General features: G+C 39.3%; 2 protein-coding genes across 4 annotated transcripts in view; one reads left to right on the forward strand and one right to left on the reverse strand.

The window, feature by feature from the left end:
* FipoQ (F-box/LRR-repeat protein FipoQ) overlaps positions 1 to 23,995 on the forward strand; it is a 61,685-nt gene that overhangs the window by 9,685 nt on the left and 28,005 nt on the right. The window lies entirely within an intron of this gene.
* LOC135713565 (uncharacterized) lies at positions 5,202 to 7,009 on the reverse strand. The gene is made up of 2 exons (XM_065236686.1): positions 6,837 to 7,009; positions 5,202 to 6,769 (listed from the first exon to the last, which is right to left on the reverse strand). Exons 1-2 carry the CDS (start codon positions 6,882 to 6,884, stop codon positions 5,276 to 5,278), a joined length of 1,542 nt encoding a protein of 513 aa, XP_065092758.1. The 5' UTR covers positions 6,885 to 7,009; the 3' UTR covers positions 5,202 to 5,275.

Raw genomic sequence — 23,995 nt, forward strand, 5'->3', positions numbered from 1 at the left:
TGCTTTTTGGCCTCTTCTTGTGTCTAACAAGTGCAGAGTATCATTATAGCGTCTAATTGTTTTGAGATTCCTAGTTGCGCGAAATATATTTGTGAGAATATCTTTTTGAGATTTTAGTTGTCACGTTTTGTTTGTAGTTTATGTTTTATTTCTTTCATGTAATTATCGTAAATAATAGTTATTCAATAATAGATAGTTCATCCATATATTCGTACTTTGACGCGAAGCGCTGTGGATTATGAGATGCTTGATGACCCTGGAGGGATCGATTTTGCTTACTGAGCAGAAAATCATGGACTTAACTCCAAGCTCTTCCACAGCACAATAAATCGCCACCATCATTTGTATATTTGATATTAAACATTAGCCTCGGAAACTATTTGCATATCAAGCGAAAACGTAGTCCTGTATTGTCGAGAAGCGTTATGGTTCTGAGATGCTCGATGACCCTGGAGGGATCGTTTTTGCTTACTGAGCAGAAAATCATGGGTTTAATCCCAAGCTCTCCGTCATGACTTTTAAAATTCATGATCACTAAACAAAATGAATATGTTCTTTCGATAGCCGGCTATCGAGAGATTAAATAAACAACAAATAAACAATACATACTTTTGGTTGCATCGCCAACTTGAGGTGAATCCTAACCGAATACCCTACCCAACCCTCCAAATCCGTAGCACTTATGAGGGCGTCGCTAAGTCGGTGGCCTCTCGTTAAGTAAGTACTACATCAACATTTCCTTCCCTATCCCTAGTTATGGTAAAGATGGGCGTGGCCGGGAATAGCGGCAGTCATGCTTCTGTTACTCTTGTTTAGATTGGAACCAATGTTTACTCCCCAGCATTATTCCTGAAAGTAGTCTAACTGAGAATTTCAGAAGAGACGTGAGTGTCGCTAGTATCCAATCTACGAAGTATATCATAACAACGCTAACGCTAACGCTAACGCTAAAACGCTTTCCACACTCCACATTCCGATTTATTTCGAGGACAACGGAAGAAGGAAAGATAACGTAAACCATTCCTCGATACATTGTTGCCAAAACAACTTTTTTGCCTCCGCTTATCTATGGAATCTATAGTATCTATACTTAGTAGATATCTAACGACGAAAACAGTGGTTCCGCGTACCCTTCTTCGCCAAAGGAAGAGGCTTAAAAGTTTTGCGGACATAGCGCAGGAGTGCGGCAAGATCACCGGCTATGAATATTATTGTTCCATTTTCCATTGAGTCCGACAGTAGTTGTGCATATTTCCAGATTCTAGGAATTTGATGCCGGATCATTCAACGGCTGCGGGAGGTAGAGGTTCGGGTAGAGGGCTTTTTCTTAAAAAGTCGTTTGCCAAAAAGTCGCGAATAATTACTAAGCGTCAAGCTGCTGCTGACAATTGCACATTGCACATACATACATACTTCCAGTTCCAGCACACCGAATGATTCATGAAACGTATCATGCGACACAACCCTTAACTTCTTTGAATGGGAAGGTAAACAAATGCTGGTTGGATCGAAAATAACTAGCAAACTCTGAGCAATAATCGCAGTCGAGATAAAAACACCAACTAGTATTTATCCTTGCTAGGTTCTGCATCACGACATGGATACCACGTTCTCAGAATCAATGCTCAGTATGAACTCAACGAGGAATATTCTAATAAAAAAAATACCGTAATCCTGATAAAATAGAATTATAACTAAAACATAACGATCCGCACTATTCCTTACAAAATTCCAACAATACTCGTTTTTCCAGGATCTAAAGACTATCGTTTACTACGTCAAAGCAACATACGAATATTTTCATGTCATTTAATACGTCGTATGGAATTGTTTATGTGAAAATTCTTGATTATAATTATCATTTTTATAATCCTTCTATTCTAAATCTCGCAAATAAACAAAACTAAACTAAACTATTATAATCACCAAAGTGTTCCGATTGCCAATTGGTGATTAATATCCGATGGAAATCGAGTGCAAAGGAAGCATTTTTTTGATCACCAATTAAAATACATTCAGCCTAAAGATAATATTTAAACAGTGTGCATACATAAGGGCGTAAACGCTATGATCGATTCTCTTCGTTGATTTTCTCATTTGTTAATAACTCACTAGATTTAACGTTTCTCGGTGCGTTTGCTGTTACTTTTGATAGCCAATACAACCTGTTACAACTCTACATTGAACAAATTCTAGAAAATTGTTTCGCTTAGCTGCAACAATGCAAAGAGAAAATCGATGAAGAGAATCTATCATCGCGTATACGCCCTTATGCATGCTCACTGTCGATATTAGCTCTATTATCAAGATGCTTTTTGGAAAACCATTCAGATCAATTACATATTTTATTTAAATAACATCATTATTTTAACCCGAACAATGCATAAGGGCCTATCTACATTGATCGATTCTCTTCGTCGACTATCTCTTTCGTTAATAACTTGGCTGCAAACACGCCTCTTGCTGTGTTTGTCGTATAAATTGCTAGATATTAGCTTCTTTCGTCAAACTGATTATCGAAAATAGCCCGAAACGATTGTATATGGCCGTGGCGATCCAAACAGAAAATCATTCATAGAATCGATCCATATAGTTATGACCTTATGTATTGTTCGGGTAGATTTCAAACCTGACGGTTAAACTTGTTCTACTATAAAATGAGCAGGATGAGTGTCCAATACGTAAACCCTTAGCGACATGATATTTTTGTTGTCTTGACGATCATAGAGAAATCACTAGCAACATGTTTTGATTGTCAGTACAAAATGACAGACTTTTTATCAGCAGTGAATGAAGCACATGCTTTACTGAGACCTTAACGATTTTTCGTTCTGAAAATTCAATGCAAGACTATAGTGATTCTCTCACTGATGGGTGGATTAGTTTTCGTTTCGTTTTGACTGAATAAGCTCTTATTCTGCTGCCAATGTTTGCTAATGTAGCGAGATTTGAACGTAACTGTTAATTTTTCCTAACCCACTTCCCCCAGTATACCTTAGTATATTACCATTGGAATTGCTTTTAGCATTATTTCATGAGTGGTGTTTTGCATTAAAATCACCATTGATTGCTCAACGGAGTTTCATGAGAAGGGTAATAAAAATATTTACCTTTTATTTTGCATTTATATGTCATGGCGGCAGGAGAAAGTTTCTCCAAATCGACTCCAAGCAGATTACAAGGATCCGAAGGATCGAAGAGGATTTTTTTCAAATCGATGACTTAGCAGGAATACCTCGGATAGGATCCAGACAAGGATCGAAGAGAAATAAGTATAAAACAATGTCGGAATTGTATTTAGTAATGAGAAGTTCTGTTGAAATTTTTCGTAACTGTAGGTAGCAATAATCGTGGCAATAACACTTTCCTCAGCAAAATGAAAATAGATCCACATGGCAAGAGAGCACGATGCTGATTGGATATGAAAATTGTATTTTTTTTTAACTTATATAAATTGTTTTCATATTCTCGTTTATGTTTATTTTTTACGGATTTTAAATGGAAAATACATTTCGAATGAAAACGAGAATATAGGAAATAATTCGTGATTTGACTCGCCCCTAGTTTGTGTTGTGATCTCAAATTTGGTTCCAATCCTACATAGGGTAGAGCGCTACTTCATCGTAATCGCCCATTTCCGTTCTATCGACCAGAAAAGATCAATAATATCAATGATTTCACCGTGCACAAATCAAAAATAGGTTTGTTCCGATGCGTTAGTTCATTAGCTACAACATAAATTCTGTTAGAGCGCATTGTATGCATATTTACGCTCATTGTTCTCAAAACAAAAGAAGCGCCCCTAGCGAATCCCCTTTTTCTACGTTTATCCGTAGGACGAAGAAAATCTAATGGCGTTTCAATGCGTTAGGACGGAATTGAAACTCGTAGAACGAATTTAGAATCAAGAAGCAGTGTTAGATTTTAGACAATATCTCAACAATTTGTGACTCTTTATCAAATCCAACGGTACTTATAGAAAGGTGAATAAATTTGCAAGTCATCTTTCACAGAAATATTTCATTTTTTGTTGAAAATCGTTCAGAAAAGAGAGGTAAAGCGCGGGTTGTGCTTAGTAGGACGGAAATTAGATCAAAAACCCTACTGCTGCTATGTTCCTAATTCTATGATTTAACTAACATACATACACATTAAAATCAAAACAATTATTCACCTTATTGAACACACGGAAACATTAACAATGGGCTGTTGTGACGGTAGCTGGTCTTGAGCGGACGAATCGCTAGGAGCTGTCTACCATGAATCTGTGTAGATAGGCAGTAGAATCGTGCCTCGTTGACTAGTTCAGAACAATCTATGTTACTAGTTAACAAATCGAATACAGACATGCGTTGGATTATAGAACGCCTGAACTGTAAGGTTTCTAGTTCAATCTACAGCGAATTGCATACTCGGAAAGATTTGAAGGGTCGTTCCAGGGAAATAATCTCAACGAGTAATGGATTAAGCTTCTCTGCACTTTTTCAATGTGAGTTATTTGCGCGCGCACAAACTGCATATTCTATGATACTCCATGATACCTCTCAGTACTAGTGAGCAATATAATGCTTTCAGCGTATGGATCCTGGAATGTTTGGGAATTACAACGTATGAAGCCAAGAGCAACGAATCCTTTAGCGGTGACAGTGCGGATATGCTCGTTGAATTTCAACCATATTTGTAGCAACTTGTTCCAAAAAATGAAAAATAAATCAATAAAAATATGGCAGAATTAGAAAGGCTGTACACATCCTACATAAGGGCAAAATCGAAAAACTGAAAATCGCGTTAACATAATTGAGTGTATATGCCTAAATTACGATACGTTCGTTCTTGTTTTGAGGACCTCCCTTAGCTCAGTCAGTAAATGCACAGCTACAAAGCAAGACCATGCTGAAGGTGGCTGGGTTCGATTCCCGGTCCGCTCTAGGAATTTTTCGGGTTGGAAAATTTCTCGACTTCCCTGGGTAATAGAGTATGATTGTGCTTACCACACAATCATACTAATGCAAAAATGGCACAGGCATCGAAAGCTCTCAATTTAAGAACTGTGGAAGTGCATCTAGAACACTAAGTTGAGAGAGCACGCAATAAGCTAATATGCCATACACAATAAGCTTGAAATACGAGGAAGAAGAAGAAGTCGTTTTTGTTTTAGGTAAAGAAAAACTAATTGAATTGTTTATTCGAAAACAATACTGATTTAAGCATTTTATTGTTTGTAAAATAATATTAAAAAAAAGGGGGAATTTGTTAACCACAGACACAAATATCTTCATCTCATCACCGAAGGAGCAAAACTATGTGTTCTTTCCACAAAGCATCCAGCTGGGACAATTTCAACAATCTTTTCCAGCTTATCCTTTGACGCTCCACAGCCGTATATATTCAGGTGCTTTAACTTAGGGCAACGTTGGATCAATTTGGTAAGATGATCGCTCGTTACCCAAGAGCAGTTTATCAGCCTTACGATCACCAATTTTGGTGGCCAAATTGGTTGGGCTCCACCGTGGGTCACCTTTACAAATTCCAACTGCGTTAGATCTTGAAAGTGATCGAAGATTGGACCGATAATATTGTTTTTTGCTCTGCATTCATGCAATCGTAGTTTTGCTAGATTGCACATCAGTCGGGCCAGGTTCAAAACGAACTGGTTTGACGAGAATCCGAAGAATTGCAGCGATAACGACTTAAGACTTGTGAGTTGACCAACACTTCCGCTAAAATAATCCACGTAGATTTCGTTCCTAATCGGTTTCTTTCCATCGAGAATAAGTCTTTTCAGCTTTGTTAACCTATCGATTCTTTTCAAGCAACCAGCATTTAGCGACTCCAAATGAAGCCCAAGTTGTTGCAGTTCTGAGCAGTTTTCAATCACAGCATCAATTACTTCAGAATCTATAAGTACCTCTTCGAGTTGAAGTATTTCAATTCGGCGTAGCGTGCGAATAAAGTAACTTAATGCACTAAAATGCGGCACGCTTATATGGCTCAGCTTCAGATTTTTAACGTGAGGTAAATTGAGTTTCAAGAAGGGTTCTATTGAATTGCCGTGGGGATCGAACGAAACCACCGATATCGTTTCTAGTTGTTCGGAAAGTCTGGAAAACAGGTACAGTTGTTCAGGTGTTTCGCAAGTCATCGTCAAATGGCGCAGATTGGGAACTGTTTCCGGTTCAGGTGGTGCGTGAAATGTGAGATACGAAGGCGATAACTGTACCTCATAAAACCTCGTATTGAACTTGAAGATGTCCGGACTTCGTTTGATGGTCAACTTTGTGAGGGACGGAAAATGTTGTGATTCCTCGTCTAGATCGATCACAGCTGACGAGGAACGAATCGATGGCATTTCACCTGCCCATCCCCAGCTCATGAGCCGTCCACGAATTTCAAAAGAAGCAGTTGTCAATGATGGACAAGTGGATAACACTTCTCTCAGAACGATGTTTAGCTTTTCTCGAAAGCAATAGAAATAGAACACCATTTCCAAGTCTATCAAGGCATGCATCGGTCTTAGCAACTGTAGAACCGATTCTAAGCTTTGCTGTCGACACCCTTGAAAAACAAGTCGCACATTTCTGTACGGTCGGTCAGACCCTTGCAAGAACGTGATGGCACTGTTTAGACTATCCAAATTCCGGATATCCAGTGTAATTCGAAGCCTATGCAGGAGATTTGCTGCGAATGCCAATCGATTCCACCGGTGACATACCATTGATGCTGTTAGGCGACTCCGGAAACTCAGCCGGTCGAAGATCAGTAACAGAACCTTGAGAAAAGAAGGATATTGCTGATTAAAGAAACATAAAACATACCAACCCTTTTTAGAAACAAACATCTGAAGATAATTCTGGAAAATCCTGATCTCGTTTCTCGAAATCCATTTTAGTGGTTTTACGGTTGCAAATTGTAAACTAAATGTAGGTTCTGAGTATAAATAACTTGGATGTGAGACGAGATGTATAATGTAAACACAAGCAAAGTAAACAGTCATCAACAAAAACAAGAAAAGTGCATATTTGCATTGATTCATCAGCAAGAACTGCATGCGCCTGTCATTTTCAGTTGCGGGTACACGGCAGCTAAGAGTAACTCAAAATTGAGTCGAATTCGATTGCAAATGTGAGGTTTAGAAATACTCAGAGGGAGAGATGGGCGGAGAAATCAAAATACAACTCGGCAGCAGGGATTTGTATCTAAATTATCTTGCAACCCTTGCTAAAACTTAGCATTTCACATGACTTTTACTTTTGATTCTATTACGTGCAAATTAATAATTGATTGCATCGCAATATTTTGCACATTATTTTGTGCCATTAATTAACCAACTAAGATCAATTAATAAGTAGAGTTAATATATTGTTTTTAATTAAAAAATCTAGTTGAATTTGAGAAACACACGAAACATAAAGTTGATTGAATTTCTGTTCGATTGCAATACTCTCAAATTTAATCTAGTAAGAATAAGAAATCCTCGGAAAAATTCAAATGGGAATGTTCGATTGGCTCAAAACATTCCTTCCGCTTATCTCTCCCTCTGAGTATTTCTAGTGAGGTCTCAGTGGATGGGTAAAATCGAGGGTGAGATTTGAGCTCAAGTCTTTGCTAACCTTTTACACCAGGCCTGTATTAAGTTAAACAACATGAATGCAAAATCATTAATCAAATTGATTTAATTGATAGCAGGATTAGTTTTCCGTTTGATTCAACAGTGTAACATTTTGCTCTCATTTTTGCTGTGTTAACCGTTAAGTCAACCAAAATGAGATCAACTGGAGTATTCAAAATAAGTTACATCATAAGCCTATAGGGGAAATGACGGCTTCGGCATGACAGACTATTTTCGCCAACCCAAATTGAAACACTATTTTCACTGGATTTTCTTATGAAAACACTTCGCTGAATGCATGCAAACGATTCTTTATGCTTTCAGCTTCAATTTGACTATATTTTTACCACTGAGAAAAGCAATCTAGCAGGGTTTTCTTGAAATGAAACACACGCACTACAAATTGTAGCTGATTTCGAGTTGCCGATAATAGAACAGCAGATTTACATGCAGTTCAAATGGAACGGTTGCCGAAGAAAAACTGGTTGCCGACAATACTCGCTCTCGCTAGAGAAGATTGGAGCTTTGTAAAAGCGTTTCAAAACAGTTTTCGACAATTCTTTCGACTGAAATTGTTAGAACAGCAAACAGCAAAAGATTGTAAACAAACCAATACTGCATATGTGTGCGTTCCATAGAGAAAAAGGCTATAGAAGGAAGGTCGCTGCTTAGGTTGCCGAGAATACGTAAATTCCCCTAGTATATACTATAGTATACAGATCGAAGCGAAACCAAAATTGAAGCCCTCGAAAAATCATGAAATTTCGCTACACTGAACGAATTTGACATATTCCTGTTATGTGGAAGTCTAATAAATTTGCGCTATAAGATAATCCATTGAAAATGATATGATTGAAAATGTGTCAGGTAAATTCTATATGAATATCTGATACATTTACAATGCTTATAATTTGGTAACTTTTATATGATCGTCATATGAAAAATGAAAATCGTTTAAATTATAATAATTAACTGAAATGGATTTGAAACTTATAAGCATAAGCTATACTTTTCACCACAATATAATATATGTGTCATAAATCAATCGAAGTAAAGTTTATGTGAAAATAACATGAAATTTACTTCTTCTTTTGACACATATATTTAATCGATTTCTAAAAATAAATTCGAAAAATAAACATCAGGCAGTGGGAGCTTTCACAGTTGTGCCTTTTTTTTTATTGTAGCTGATTTGGGATTCGATCAAGATCTGTTGAGGTGTGATGCTTTCGGTGTCTGTGCTCGATTCCACTGGGCCACGGCTGACTTCAAGATTGAGCTCGTTCAAATAGCATGAAGTAAGAACAGCTCTCCCGACATGGAATGTAGTGCAACTTTATGCTCGTTTTGCTAGAATGAAGACAAATAGCACTGACAAATTTATGTTCCGTTTCGGTGGTGTGGTTTGTTCAAATCTTTCTTAATGCACCTGTGTGCAATAAATCAACGACTAAATTATATGATTTGATAGAACTGGCTCATGAAGTTCGAGTACTACTTAGAGCTGGAATCTGAATTAGCCGTGTAGAAGGCTTACAATAAGAATCATAGCAAAGTAAATATTACAGTAGAATCATTTTTTTTTTCAATCTCAATACATTCTTTTCTGGAACCAATTATCATATGAATGAGTGTACGTTAACATTGTTTCAATAATTTATAAAGAACAATCATGTAAGATGTATTTTATTGGGAGTGATATTCATCCCAGAAAAACATGCAAAAACAAATGCTTGCTGTTGGATTTCTTAAAAGGCATTTCTATATGACTATTTAATGATTGGGATAGATCTGTTTACAATCTGTAAACGTCAAAAATCAAAGCAAGTTATTACAATGAGATATACATGTTTTCCTATACTGCAAAGTTAAATGACAGTCCAATAGTTTCCACATGTCTATTTACACGCGACATATCAACAAACGTCAAAAATCAGTAAAAGCAACTCCAATAAAATATACATGATTATCTTATAAGATATATATTTTAGTGAGCAATATTCATCATGAAAACAGGTATATTTTACTGAATTTTCTTATAGTGCAAACTTATATGATTTTCCATTAGTTTCTAGATGTCTGTTCCCACCCATGACATATCAACAGTTTTTCACCATGAAATATATCAGACAATATTCATATACTTCGTACCTTCGCTAACCACGTTCGAAGCAAAGTATTATCAAGTACTAAGTATGTGAAATTACGGTAGAAATCATTCCATATCGCAGTCATAGTTTTTAAGTGATAATCCAATGGAATCTATCAATCATCACATAGAATGAATATATATGCTGACATTGCTATGTTATAAGATGGATCCAATAAACGGTACATGTCGATTTGTTTCAGTGTAGCGAAAAAGGTTGTGAAAAAATCGACAGTGAGCATGCATAAGAGCGAATACGCGATGATCGATTCTCTTCATCGATTTTCTCTTTGCATTGCTACAGCTAAGCGAAACAATTTTCTAGAATTTGTTCAATGCAGAGTAGTAACAGGTTGTATTGGCTATCAAAAGCAACAGCAAACGCACCGAGAAAAGATAAATCCAGCGAGTTTTTAACATAAGAGAAAATCGACGAAGAGAATCGATCATCGCGTATAGGCCCTTATGCATGCCGAGGGGCTGTAAACTTGAGTATTTTCGATTCATCTACCCGACTTGAAAAGGTGTATTTTGTATTTTTTCGTATTTATGTATTTTTAACTATTGTATATTTTTGTATTTAAGTGTATTAAATTCATTATGAAATGTATTTTTCGTGTACAAATTATTTTCAAGGTATTTTTGAGTATTTTTATTAGGGTATTTTAGTTTCAGTGTGTACGCATTTACGTATTTTTTTATGTATTTTCCGAAGTGTGTATTTACAATTCACCTGATTTATGAAGTTGATCGCCCCTCGATGCATGCTTACTGTCGAAATGTTTGTGGAACATTTTCCAGTTTACTTTTTTTTGCAGTTTACAGTTAATGTGAAACGAAATCGATCAGTTTACACCTCCGGTGAAGTGAAAATATGACAGATACGCTCTTTCTCGAAACGTCAACTTTTCGCTTAGCTGCTGCTCTTTTCGCTAGCGCTGCATGCGCGAAAGAAAAAATAAACGTAAGCGAAAAAGATACGATCCACAAAATTAGATTTCGCTGGATCCTATCTGTTTACCACAAACGAAGTGACAGACGGAGCGGCTCGAAAACTTTGGTGACTAACCTGCTATTGCAATTTTTCAGTGTACCACATGGCAACACCACTACTACTGGATTGTACCACATGGCAACACTACTACTAGATTGAACTAGCATTTTAACCGAATGTACTAGAATGTTTTGGTTCTATCTCTTTCACTCTACTCAAAACTGAAATGCATAAAAAAATGACAAAATGATACGCACACTTTGCACACTGTCAAAGAATCATTGTACACAAAATCAACTTTGTTCAAATCAAAACAAAAAAAAACTAACCCATCTGGTGGATGATGGCACAAGCTTCCAAGAAAATTCTATTACAGTGAACCACATTATTTAAATGGATTTCTTCCCCAGTTAGTCGTCTGTCACTTCGTTTTTGCTTCTAGTCTTAGAGTTACCTCTATGATTCAATCGCCATTGAATTCGACCTATCGGATGAAGACAAAAATTATTTAGTCGAAGCGCTTCTTTCGTTTTTGAGAAAACGCGTACATCGTACGGATTAGGCAAAAGACGTGCGTTTGACTTTATACTGTCGCATTAATCACTTCTATTCAATTTTCATACTGCCGTACTCTAACGGAACTATCCACCTACCATCTTCTAAAGATCATTCTCTAGCTAATCAATTATCACACTAAAGCTTCATGTTAGCATTTCCAACCAACTCTGAAAATCGCTAACTTCGCGTATGAAGTAACATAAAAAACACTTTGAATAAAATATTTGATATAAGTATTAGATTTGAATATTTGATTTGATATTAATCTTGGCTAACGGTTTTTCGTAACTCTTCTAGAGTCTTTGTGAATATTAGAACGTCGTCTATATATACAATCAACCCCGAACATTAGCCTGGTGAACCAGAACATACCGCTCTCGGAAAGAAAAGTGGTGAGATCACGTGATTTGTTATGCAGTTCAAGGTGATAGAACGCGTTGCTCAGATCAGCTATTAGAGAATGACGTAAATACCACCGGTTGGAAACTAACGATTTCAAATTGGCTCACTACTTGACTAGCCTATTGGTCCCAAGCAAATCGATTCCCCATTCTAGTCGAAATTCTAGTACTACACTATGTTTGATTTGATTCGCTATGCAAGTTTGACAGATAAAATAAGGGGTTCGTGGATTTTCCAATGTTTCGAGGGTTGCATCGATTAGCTTGGGACCGAAGAGAGTACCAGAGTTGAGCCAAAAAGTTGAGCATGTTTCTTCGGGGCCTTCTGGTCTAAGAGTTACCTCTATGGTATTAGTATGCGTGGGAAAGGTATCAGCTACGCCAAACCGATGATCAAATGCATTGTTTACATTGCTGAATGTTTCGCTCGACTTCCAGCGGAAAAATGATGTGATTTTTAGTTTCGTGCATGAGAGCCACCATGCCATCAAGCTGGGGAAATTCCTCCGTTGGCGGGTCCAAAACTGCCACCGAACGTGGAAATCGTCGATGTTTTCTGCAGTCAAAAGATGAGGGCGGAGGGACCAGAAACCGCGCCCTTATTCGCGACCGAGATGGGGGAGGCGAATTCGCGCTGTTAGAGCTTTGTGGTCTGTAAACGAGCATACGTGCGTATAGCAGCGCTGCGTAAATGCTCGCAATGCCCAGCGCGGCCCAGCGCTTACATACATGCGGTCGAGCCTGGATGCTGCATTTTGTGTAACGTACATGGGTGCGAGAGTAGTAGCAACAATCAATACGAAACTAACGATTTTAAATTGGCTCACCACTTTAGTAGCCTATTGGTCCCAAGCAAACGATTAACGTACCCTATTCTAGTTGAAATTCTATTACTACAATATGTTTGTTTTGATTCGCTATGAAAGTTTGACAGATAACATCAGGGGTGTGTGGATTCATGCAGAACATGCAGGGGTGAGTGAAATAGCTTGGGACTGCTTGGGACCGTTGTTCTGGTACTGAGTGAGCCAAAAATAATAATGATTTTCTTCGGGACCCAGTGGTCTTAGAGTTACCTCTATGGTAGTAGGGTACAGCTTCAACTATAGGTCGTGTAGCTGCATCTGCTGTACGGTCGCATGGAGAGCCGAGTTTGTGTTGGTACTCGTAGAGTCGCTCGGACGAAGCACGCAGTTAAAATCACCAGAGAGGGTGACATGTTACGTGTTGTAGCGGTAATATGTGCTCGTGCCGTTGACAAATCGCCTCGCAAATCGCTCTCTTTCCGCACTAACAGCTGTTCCTCATGGCACGTAGACGTTGCAGAGAGTCGTGTTTAGCACCATCAAAGCGATGAGACGGCCATCCAGAGAATTGTATATATGCTCTTTCAGCGCGATTGCCGTTCCCCGCCTCGCGTGATCCACATTGCAGATGACGTTGTAACCAGGGAAAGAGAGAGCTGTTCATTTTCCACCTCCTGGAGGAAAACGATATCCAGCTCCCGCGTTCGTAGAAAATTCCTAAGTGCGTCGATCTTCAATGCGTTCGTGATGTTGTTGATATTGATCTTCTTCTTCTTCTTAGCATTTCAAGCTTATTGCATATCGCATATTAGCTTATTGCGTGCTCTCAACTTAGTGTTCTAGATGCACTTCCACAGTTATTAATTGAGAGCTTTCGATGCCTGTACCATTTTTGCATTGGTATAATTGTGTGGCAAGTCCAATCATACTTCTATGCCCAGAGAAGTCGAGAAATTTTCCTACCCGAAAAATTCCTAGACCGGACCGGGAATCGAACCCAGCCACCTCCAGCATGGTCTTGCTTTGTAGCTACGCCTTTACCGACTGAGCTAAGTGTTACATATTTGCAATGTCCCAAAGATAATAAAAAATTAATTATCAAAATTGTTTAGTATTGCTTGTAGGAGTTAGGTTTATAAATTTAAAATAAAATTGCATTCCGGCTTGCCGCAAAACGCCAACACCCACTCCGACACAAGGAGGCGTCCAAAACGCAAAGAACGATCGGTGGGCAGCTTCCGCCGAAACGAGCGTCGCTCGAACAACGACGCGCAAAAACGAACTTGGGAGGTGAAGGAGGATCGGAAAAAAAGAGAAGTCGGTCTCTTGCGTACCAACCTCCCAACGATAAGGTCGAAAATTTAGTCCGTGGTGAAAAATTATAAACCGTCGTGTGAATATCACTTGCGTCGCATCCAGTTCACAGTGAGACCAAGTGTCGACTCTCGTTCCGGAACCAATGCCAGACTATGCGGATAATTCTGAAGACGATATTCAATGCTCGTCAGTGTTATCTGTAATCACTGATAACCGTCCTTATATTAAACCCAATATTTTCGGAACATCCATCCGGACACTTTTAGATTGTGGAAGTCAGCGAACTTTAGTTTCGGCGGCAACCGCCCCATTATGGAAATGTCCAGGTACTAAAATATTTCCCAGTAATTTAACTCTTACCAGTGCCTCAGGTGATGTTCTAGATGTGGTAGGGCGGGTGTTTCTTCCCTTCCACTTGGAGGACCGTACAAAGATCCTGGAAACTACAATAGTAGAAAATCTGTCGGTAAATTGCATAGCCGGCATGGATTTCTTCACCGCTTTTGACCTCCACATAACTAGAGGAGATGACATTCTTTTCGTTGTAAGTGCGGAAGAGTGTTCTGATAGTAACCCACCTCGTTTTGTAGAGCTCAGCTCCGAACAGGTCGCGGCACTAGACAAAGTTAAGAAAATGTGGAAGCCAGCTATGTCAGATCAGCTTGAGGTAACCTCGCTGATCAAACATACCATAGAACTAAAGGAGGAATTTAAAGATATTCAACCTGTACGGGTAGCCCCATATCCGTACTCTCCAACCATACATAAGGCATTGAACGAGGAGATTGACCGACTCGCCTCCCGTTCGGCCTGACCAACAGCCCAGCGACACTGTTCAGATTGATGGATAAAATCCTCGGAGCTGGAGAGCTGGAACCTTGGGTTTTTGTCTATTTAGACGATATTATCATAGCCAGTGACAGTTTTGAGGAACATATCCGTCTTCTTGAAGAAGTGGCACGCTGGCTGACGAAAGCAAATTTATCAATAAACATCGAGAAGTCAAAATTTTGCCGATCGGAGGTACCTTTTTTGGGATACTTACTATCGTGCGACGGACTCCGTCCGGACCCTTCTAAAGTACAGGGAATCCTGGATTTCGAAGCCCCCAAGACTATTCGTCAAATTCGACGCTTTCTTGGGATAACCAATTATTACCGACGCTTCATCCCCGACTTTAGCGCCATCATTACACCGATCTCAGACCTCCTGGCAGGGAAACCTAAGACTGTGCGATGGACTAAAGAGATGAATGATGCGTTCCGGAAAATTAAGGAGCGTCTCATCACTGCCCCTATTCTTGCCAATCCTGATTTCGAGGAAGAGTTTATTATACAAACGGACGCGAGTGATCGAGCAGTAGCAGAAGTACTCACTCAAATTCAGGACGGGTTAGAGAAGGTCATAAGCTTCGTATCCCAGAAGTTGAACTCAGCTCATCAAAATTTTCGGCCACGGAAAAGGTAACAGACGCTTCAGCGCTTCAGTACATCCGCACACTGAAAATGTATTTTCGTTATTTATCTAAAAACCGTTTCGTAAAAATGAATATCGTACATACAACACATCTTTCATAAATGGTACGAACCAATCGTTTTTCCTGTCATCTGGCGCAATGTCAATATTACGCCTTATTCGTATAATATACAAATACATCTTCGTACAATCAAACCAACAACTGCGCTTATTGTCTCCTAAAGTGCTGATTGTGTGTTGGAGATGGGATATTTTTTTTTTTAGAAATATTGTCGGTTTAACCAATACATGCAAGCTACCACAATAAATCAAATTACTCGTCATGATGATTTTATGTTAGAGAAAAAAATACATGCAAGCAGCAGAAAAAGCAGGAGAAATCGAAGTACCGCTCCATGAGTGCTTCTTGTTTGCCTTTAGCTTTACCATTTCTCACAGCACAGATAGAGCAATGGATATAGCACAGATCTGACGATCGCAAGGTTCATGAGTCGAGTCCGGTCTGAAGCCTAATTTTATTTTTTTGTCATATTTATTCCTTCCAATGATGAAGTTTTTTTTTTTTTTTTTTTTTTTTTTTTTTTTTTTTTAAATTATAGTCACTTTAACGCTCTTGGGTCATTCGTGACTTGTCCGGGGGTGAGGTTTGAACTCGTGACTTTGGCGTGAGAGGTATGAATGCTAACCACTACGCCGGGGTCGCCCCCACAATGATGGAGTTATTTTTACCCATCCTCACTAACACACTCCACATTTTTCGGTTTCCACAACCAACACTTGTGAACCGCTGGTTGGGTGTAGCCATAGCGAGTATGGCAGTTCTAACGAAACTAGCTTCATACAATGTACAAATCTATTTCGTTGCAGAAAACAACGAATAAATTCGTAGAAAAAACGAGCGATTTCGTTGTATAAACGAAATTTTATTTTCAGTGCAACAACAAATGGCGCCCATCATCCAGGCTCAGTCGATGGAGCCTGGACCTACAGCATCTGAATATGACAATCATTCATCGCAAAGGTAGCGAAAATATTGTACCGGATGCACTATCGCGCAGTATATGCGCAATCGAAGCTTCCAGGTCAGGAATATCTTCTTATGATGGACTCGTACAAAAGGTTCAAGATGAGCCAGAGGTATATCCGGACTTTCGTCTCGAGGACGGGCAGCTGTGGAAATATATCCCGGTGGACGAAGAGCCTTTTGATGTGCGATTTGAATGGAAGATGGTTCCTCTGCCTGAGAACCGTCCACGAATTATAGAACTAGAGCATGGACAATCGTTTCATCTTGGCGTGGAAAAGACGTTAGCACGATTACAACTTCGGTATCACTGGCCATATATGGCCTCGGAAACCCGTAAGTGGATTCAGAAATGTACTGTATGTAAGGAGAGTAAACCTGCTTCGGTTCCAACAATCCCAGTCATTTTAAAGCAAATAATAGCCGATCACCCTTGGCAGATCATCGCCATGGACTACATAGGCCCACTTCCTAAAAGCAATGCAGGGTACATGCACATTTTAGTAGTTCAGGACTTATTTAGTAAATGGTGTCAACTCCATCCCATAAGAAGGATTGAGGCGGGAAACCTCTGCAAGACTCTCCGCGAAGGATGGTTCCTCAGGAATTCGATCCCTGAGATAGTTCTGACGGATAATGCAACGACCTTCCACTCGAAAGAATTCGATGCGTTGTTGAAACAGTTTAGAATTAAACACTGGACAACTTCAAGGCATCACAGTCAAGGAAACCCGGTCAAACGGCTATTTGAGGATACGACGGAAAGATGAATACGTGCCGGAGGATCGAGCTAAGCAACAGAAGATAATAGGGTAAATGTTGGCTTCGGTACCCATTGACTGTTTTCGGCAACCAAAATTGAAACGTTAATTTCACTATGTTTTCCCATCAACGCACTTCCCTGAATGTGTCCAAACGATTGTTTAGCCTTTCAGCTTCAATCTGATTATATTTGAACGATCGAGCAATCCAGTAATGCTACATTTTTCTTCAAATAAAGCATACGCACTACAAAATGGGGTTGATTTCAAGATGCCGATAATAGAACAGCAGGTTAACACGCAGTTCTAATGGGAAGGTAGCCGAAGAAAAAGAGGCTGCCGACAATAGTCACACTCACCTGAGAAGTTTGGAGCGTTGTAAAAACGCTTTCAAAACGTTTTGAAAAATTCTGTCGATTGGAATGGATAGAAAAGCAAGCAGCAGATGAATGTAAACAAACAGACAGATCATATATGTGCGTGACGCTGAGAAAATGCTAGTAGAAGTGCAGACGCTGCTTAGATTGACGGGAATACGTAAATTCCCCTATGTGGCGAGATATACGACTTGGTAGTGAAAAACCTGTTAAAAGCTTATACATCTAGCGCGCAGCGGTATAATTTACGCAAGTGTGCACGTCCTGAGGATCTTAAGGTGGGTCAGAACGTATACCACCGCAACTTCAAGCAATCGAGTGCTGGAGAATATTACAATGCTAAGTTAGCGCCAATGTATTTACCATGTCGTGTTGTAGCTAAGCGGGGTTCTAGCTCCTACGAACTGGAGGACCACGAAGGGAAAAATTTAGGAATTTGGCCCGCGGAGCATATCAAGCCCTAGTTTCCTGTCGTCGTTACACGTGCAATGGTTTCCTTTTTCTCTCTCTCTTTTTTTTCTGCTTCCTGTATTTAATTTGAGAAACTGCCGTGAAAATTCAAACCAACTCACTCTCTGCACCACACAGTATTTGTCTCTCTCACGAATACGGAGAGAGGATAGCATGCTGTGAGTGTTCATTTTCTCCAATTTAATATTTATTATACCACTCAAAGGAGTAGGGTGTTAGATAAACGTAAAGGAGATAGCACAGACAAACAGACATAACACATTGAATATTTCTCACTGTAAAACATCGTCGCTAAAACATTACCGCCATCTGTTGAGTACACTCTGGTGGGCACTACACTGAACAGATGGCGGCAGTGTTTAAACGTCAAACGCAAGGGAATTGACTATGCGCGCCACAGGTGGCGGTACTACCAACTATGATACTTTTAAATTGTCCGTTAAATGCTTGTTCGACGAACAACTTGCAAGTGTTATGTCTGTTTGTCTGTGGAGATAGTTTATACATTCTGGAACAAAAAACCAGAGTGGGATTTTAAGGCCGGCCAAAATACAAATATAAGTTTTACTTAACATATTCAAACAAAAATCGATCACTAAGAATAACTAATGTGTGTCTTCCGCTAGGGGAAGATGGCCAAATTAGGGAGGTTCTCTAGCGATCAAACCAAAAGTGAGTATGATTTATTCAGGGAGTTTCTAAATGGATGGGACAGAAATTGAACGGAAATAGGCTGATCCGTTGCCCAAAAGTTTCCTTTGACGATCAGGGAACAGGACGCGACTCAACTATGACGGTTAGATGGGACGAAGATAATTAGTCGACCAGCGCAACTCTCGCCAAAGGGCAGAGTACTACGGGTGTTCGATGAGCTCGAAAACCATTTATTGGATTCACCGTGATGGCGTGCCAGATCACGGGGGTCCCCCCATTGCGCGAACCCGATTCGAGCACCCAATAATTCATTTGTCCTGGACATATGATCAACCTAGCCATATTTTGTTTGTTAGTAGGTAAAATTTGTTCTTTGATTTTTTTTTTCTTTATGTTCGTTTTCAGTTTACATTATTCAGATCTAGTTTGTTATCAGTATTCAATTATTTTGTCATTTATATGCAAATAAAGCAATTAAATTGTTCGTTAAAAAAAATTAAATTAATAATTTTCCTTTTTTTATTATACCTCGGGGGAAATGTTATATATTTGCAATGTCCCAAAGATAATCAAAAATTAATTATCAAAATTGTTTAGTATTGCTTGTAGGAGTTAGGTTTATAAATTTAAAATAAAATTGCATTCCGGCTTGCCGCAAAACGCCAACACCCACTCCGACACAAGGAGGCGTCCAAAACGCAAAGAACGATCGGTGGGCAGCTTCCGCCGAAACGAGCGTCGCTCGAACAACGACGCGCAAAAACGAACTTGGGAGGTGGAGGAGGATCGGAAAAAAAGAGAAGTCGGTCTCTTGCGTACCAACCTCCCAACGATAAGGTCGAAAATTTAGTCCGTGGTGAAAAATTATAAACCGGCGTGTGAATATCACTTGCGTCGCATCCAGTTCACAGTGAGACCAAGTGTCGACTCTCGTTCCGGAACCAAGATAGTGCAGTGTAATTTGAAGATCGACTCCCGATCTCGTTCCGCGAGCGGATCCGATTTGTCCCGTGGTCCCAAAGTGCGGGAGGAATAATAATCGCCGTTTTCTGGTCCGGGGCGAAAACCAAGGAAAAACTACGGTTCGAGTGGACGCTTCGCGTTGAATTGGTGTCGTTCGTGAAGGTGGTGTTCTTTGGCGTGACAGCGGAACGGAGAGTCCCCTCTCCCAACGTAGAAATTAACCTTTTAGACGGAAGCTAGGCTCCCCCTGAGATGAGTCATTAAGGTAAGTCGCATGCTCCCAATTGTAGGAAAACCCTTTCTTACATAAGGGAGGTTGATATTGATAGAGGTGAGATTATAGCTGGAGAACTCAGCCATTACGACGATTGGTTACTCTCATCTCGCTTGTCGTCGTATTCGTTTCCATTCTTGTCTGGTGGTCAAGTGCGGAAGAGCCTTCTGGAGCTGGATAAGCCATCAGACGAATCTGTTTCTTTTCCATCGGACACGAAACTAGTAGTTTTGCGATCCAATCCGCCGCTAGCAGGGGGCTTTTGAACTGTAGAGCGAGTCAACAATCCGCTCTCCGATGATTAAACCGAAGCCGAGGTAGAGGCTAACGTTGGGAAATGTTCATCGATGAGGAGCGGTGGTGGTAACAACTTCTGTTGTTTTCGCTAGGGATTTTTTTTCGGCGGCAGCATGCTAACCAAATTGGCGGAGTGTGAGTTGGTTTGGTTCGCACCTGGTGCGACGATGTGATTTGCGAATGTGTTTGCTTGGTTAGTACTGGCAGCGACGTGCTTCGATTTTTTCCAGAAAGACTATACTTTTCTCAACAACTTTGTCTCAGGCGTCATTTCGATCTAAAGTGATATTTTCGTTCTACAATTTATTGAAAAATGTCAATGACGCCATTTAGAAAAAAAAAATACAAGATCCAAAATGGCCGATTTTTTTGGAAAACAAAATAGGATGATTGACCATAACAAGTTTCATGCAAATCGGAGAAGGCCGAGATTTTTTTTATTTTTTTTTTTTTTGCTATTTGGCGTGGAACTGGTCAACTGCGAATAATTGAGTTTGACCTTTACAATGTTCCCTCTAAATTGATGCCAATGATAAAAAAAAAATCTCTCACAGTTGACCTACATACCTGCCTTCATTATTAAAATAAGGATTTCCGTCAACCACTGTAGTGTATCTCCGATCCACTACAACCGAAATCATGGCTTCCGATCTATATAATTTTGTACGACACCAAGACACTAGCGGCAACACTACAATCGGTGCATCGGAATTTAACAAAACCCAAAAATATAAATCTCGTTGCAACGAAAAGTCAACAATTGAGTTAGTGGAGAGACAATATGCCCCATGTGATTGTTACTCATCGTAAAAATAAGCTTATTTTAATTATCGCATCTTTCTGCATCATTCTTCTGGCAGCCCGTAGATTGCGAATCAAAGATCTATGTATATATATCAGCTTCACATCACCGGTTCAAATCGAGAACGATGATCATTGGATGCTCTCAAACAACAAAGCAAAGACTCACCGCCATCGAGAACCAATGCTCGGTTAGATAGTAGGCCGTAGAGGGTAGTAGGTGCGTTTCGGTCGATTTTCTCAGTCAAGCTGCTCGGGCATAGATCGAACATCTTGTGGAAAAGGTACATTTCTATTTCAAGTGATACGTGGCTTCCAGGCGTAGTGATCGCTTTTCTTTTCAATTTATTCTAAGTTTATTCTAGTTATATTATTGATAACAGGAAAAATTAATCCTAAATCTCGTGGTGGCGATATAAGGTGATCGTAAAATGTTAAAGTCATTCGTAGTTTTATTTATTTTAACCAATATCTTAATATCGATTTTGTGATAATAAAACAGTGAAAAATCGTAAAAGAACAAACGGTCATGATCATCGATTTTTCTTTTGTTATGCAGTACATTTTATTTACGACAAGCGATTGCGAAGTGTTGGTTTGATCATCATAGCGACGATCGGTTAGGATCGGATTCAACATTTTCATATAGCGTCACTAGTTTCCGGCGTCATCTCTAAGCCTCGCGGCATGCCTATCATTCAGCAGTAATTAGACAGGCATAAACAGTTGTAGATGAGAAAGGACGGGCAAGCATTTTGCTACTTAATCAAGTGATTTGGAACTGGGCCAAGATGAGATTCTATGTTTTACTGTCTGTGATCTTGCGCGAATACACCCAAGCCGATAGTGAATTTTGGGCAGCAGGATAAACATCTCCCAACAATGTGTGTAAACCACACCCTCTTGTTAATGAGGTGTTGCTTGAAGTGAACCATGTGAACCATCTCTAACTAATTGAGATATTAATACTTGAACGATTTAGGAACCCATCACTCATGCTTTGTGAATTTGTTCGATGAAGATGCTGGAAAATGGTGTCCTACATATAAACAAGTTGAAGTCGAAAAAATTATGTCCAGCTGAATGAATGCAGTCATTGCATTTGAAAACTATAAGCAGTTCATACAGTACCGAACAAAATTATATAAGATCGTGTTTTTTATTCACTCCGGAAAAGTTCAATAAGCTGTAACTTTTCAAGATGTGCATCAAAATTTCTAAAATTTGGCTGCTGGTTGATCAACTATTCAATGTTTATCGGTAGGGCCTCCCTTAGCTCAGTCGGTAAAGGCACGGCTACAAAGCAAGACCATGCTGGGTTCGATTCCCGGTCCGGTCTACTGTCTACCTGACTCATAACGAATATAGGTTGTATTCGGGGCAACATGAAGTCGTCTAACTGTGCATTGCAAATGCTATGACTGAGATAAATAAATCACGATATTAGGGGAAGGTGGGGATTCTTGATACCCCCTTTTTATATTTATCTTAACTTAGCCAGTAATGTTTAAGTTCAAACTGTTTGCCTGTGACATCTAAGAGTAGTCAATAAGACACACTTCAATGACCATAGCAGATGAAGAAAGCAGTTTTTTGTGAAGTTACAAAGCTGTTTTTCTGAAATATGGAAAAGCGGACCTAGTATCCCTACCATGGATTGATAAAATACTGGCAGAAATAAAAATTCTCATGTTCTTTTTTTAACTCTTTATTTGTTCCAAATTGAAAATAAATTACATTTCATTTCAACCTAGAACGGCGCCGGTGGTGTTGTGGTAAGCGTGATTACCTCTCACCCCAGCAGGCCTGGGTTCAATACCAGTCGGCGCCGCCGGGATGTTCTGAGGCATAACATCTCTGATCACGCCTTCCTTCGGATGGGAAGTAAAGCCGTTGGTCCCCGGTTCATGAGTTGATGGGTCGATAGGTAGGGTCCAGGTGTGGGAGCTGCCTTCCTGGCACGTCGGTGGCATTGGTGCTCAGCACGGAAAACAAGATCGACGGAAAAAACAAACCAAAGGAAAAAAAAAAAAAAAAAATTCAACCTAGGTGATCCAGCTACTACAGTAGCTTACCAGCCTTAATTGTTATGATAAATATCTAAGTGATTTTACATTGTTCCTGTCTTGGCAATTCAGTATTTTAAACAGGTTTTTTAAACCTGGATGTCAGTATAACAATTTAAATCTTAAAACTAAAAACTAAAACTTAATCTCATCTAAGTATGAAGGCAATTAATCGTTGCAATTGAGGATTGCAACGATTTTTGCCTGAAATTATTAATTATTTTGTTGGACATTTGTTCTAAAGTCTCAACATTCGAAATTCTATGTACTTCGGTAGTAGTATACCAGGGAGGCAACCTCAAAATCATCTTCAGAACTTTGTTCTGAATACTTCGAAGTGCTTTTTTCCTGGTAGTGCAACAACTAGACCATATTGGCACAGCGTTAAGCATGGCCGATCTAAAAACTTGTTCAAATATTAGAAGTTTATTCGACAGGCAAAGTTTGGATTTCCTGTTTATAAAAGGATACACACATTTTATATATTTGTTACATTTGGTTTGAATGCCCTCCATGTGATCCTTAAAAGTTAATTTTTGATCTAGTACTAATCCAAGATATTTCACTTGGTTTGACCAGAAAATTAGAACTCGGTTCATAGTGACTTTGTGACTACTACTAGTTTTCAAAAAGGAACCTTAAGGCTTATGTGGAAATATTATAAGTTGAGTTTTGGAAGCGATGGGAAAAATCTTCCATTTTAGAAATAAGAAGAGAAAATATGTAAACTTTTCTGCAGTCTGCTGCAAATAACACGAAGATTTCTTCCTTTAGCGAAAATTCCTGTGTCATCGGCGAACAAAGATTTGTGGCAACTCTGAGGCAATCTGGGAGTTTTTTTTTATTGTTTAGGAGATTTTTTGCCGTTGGCTAGTTCATCTCCCTAAAGGGTGGGAAGCCTTAGAAAAAGGTCCCCCAGCCACATTGCTTGAGTTTTATGCTACTTCAACCTTTGATAATCTACTTAGCTAAAAATATAAACAGCTAGTACAATAAA

Source organism: Ochlerotatus camptorhynchus, unplaced genomic scaffold (assembly GCF_037179485.1).
Source record: "Ochlerotatus camptorhynchus isolate MF236.1 unplaced genomic scaffold, CSIRO-AGI_Acam_v1.1 ptg000569l, whole genome shotgun sequence".
NCBI lineage: Eukaryota > Metazoa > Arthropoda > Insecta > Diptera > Culicidae > Ochlerotatus > Ochlerotatus camptorhynchus.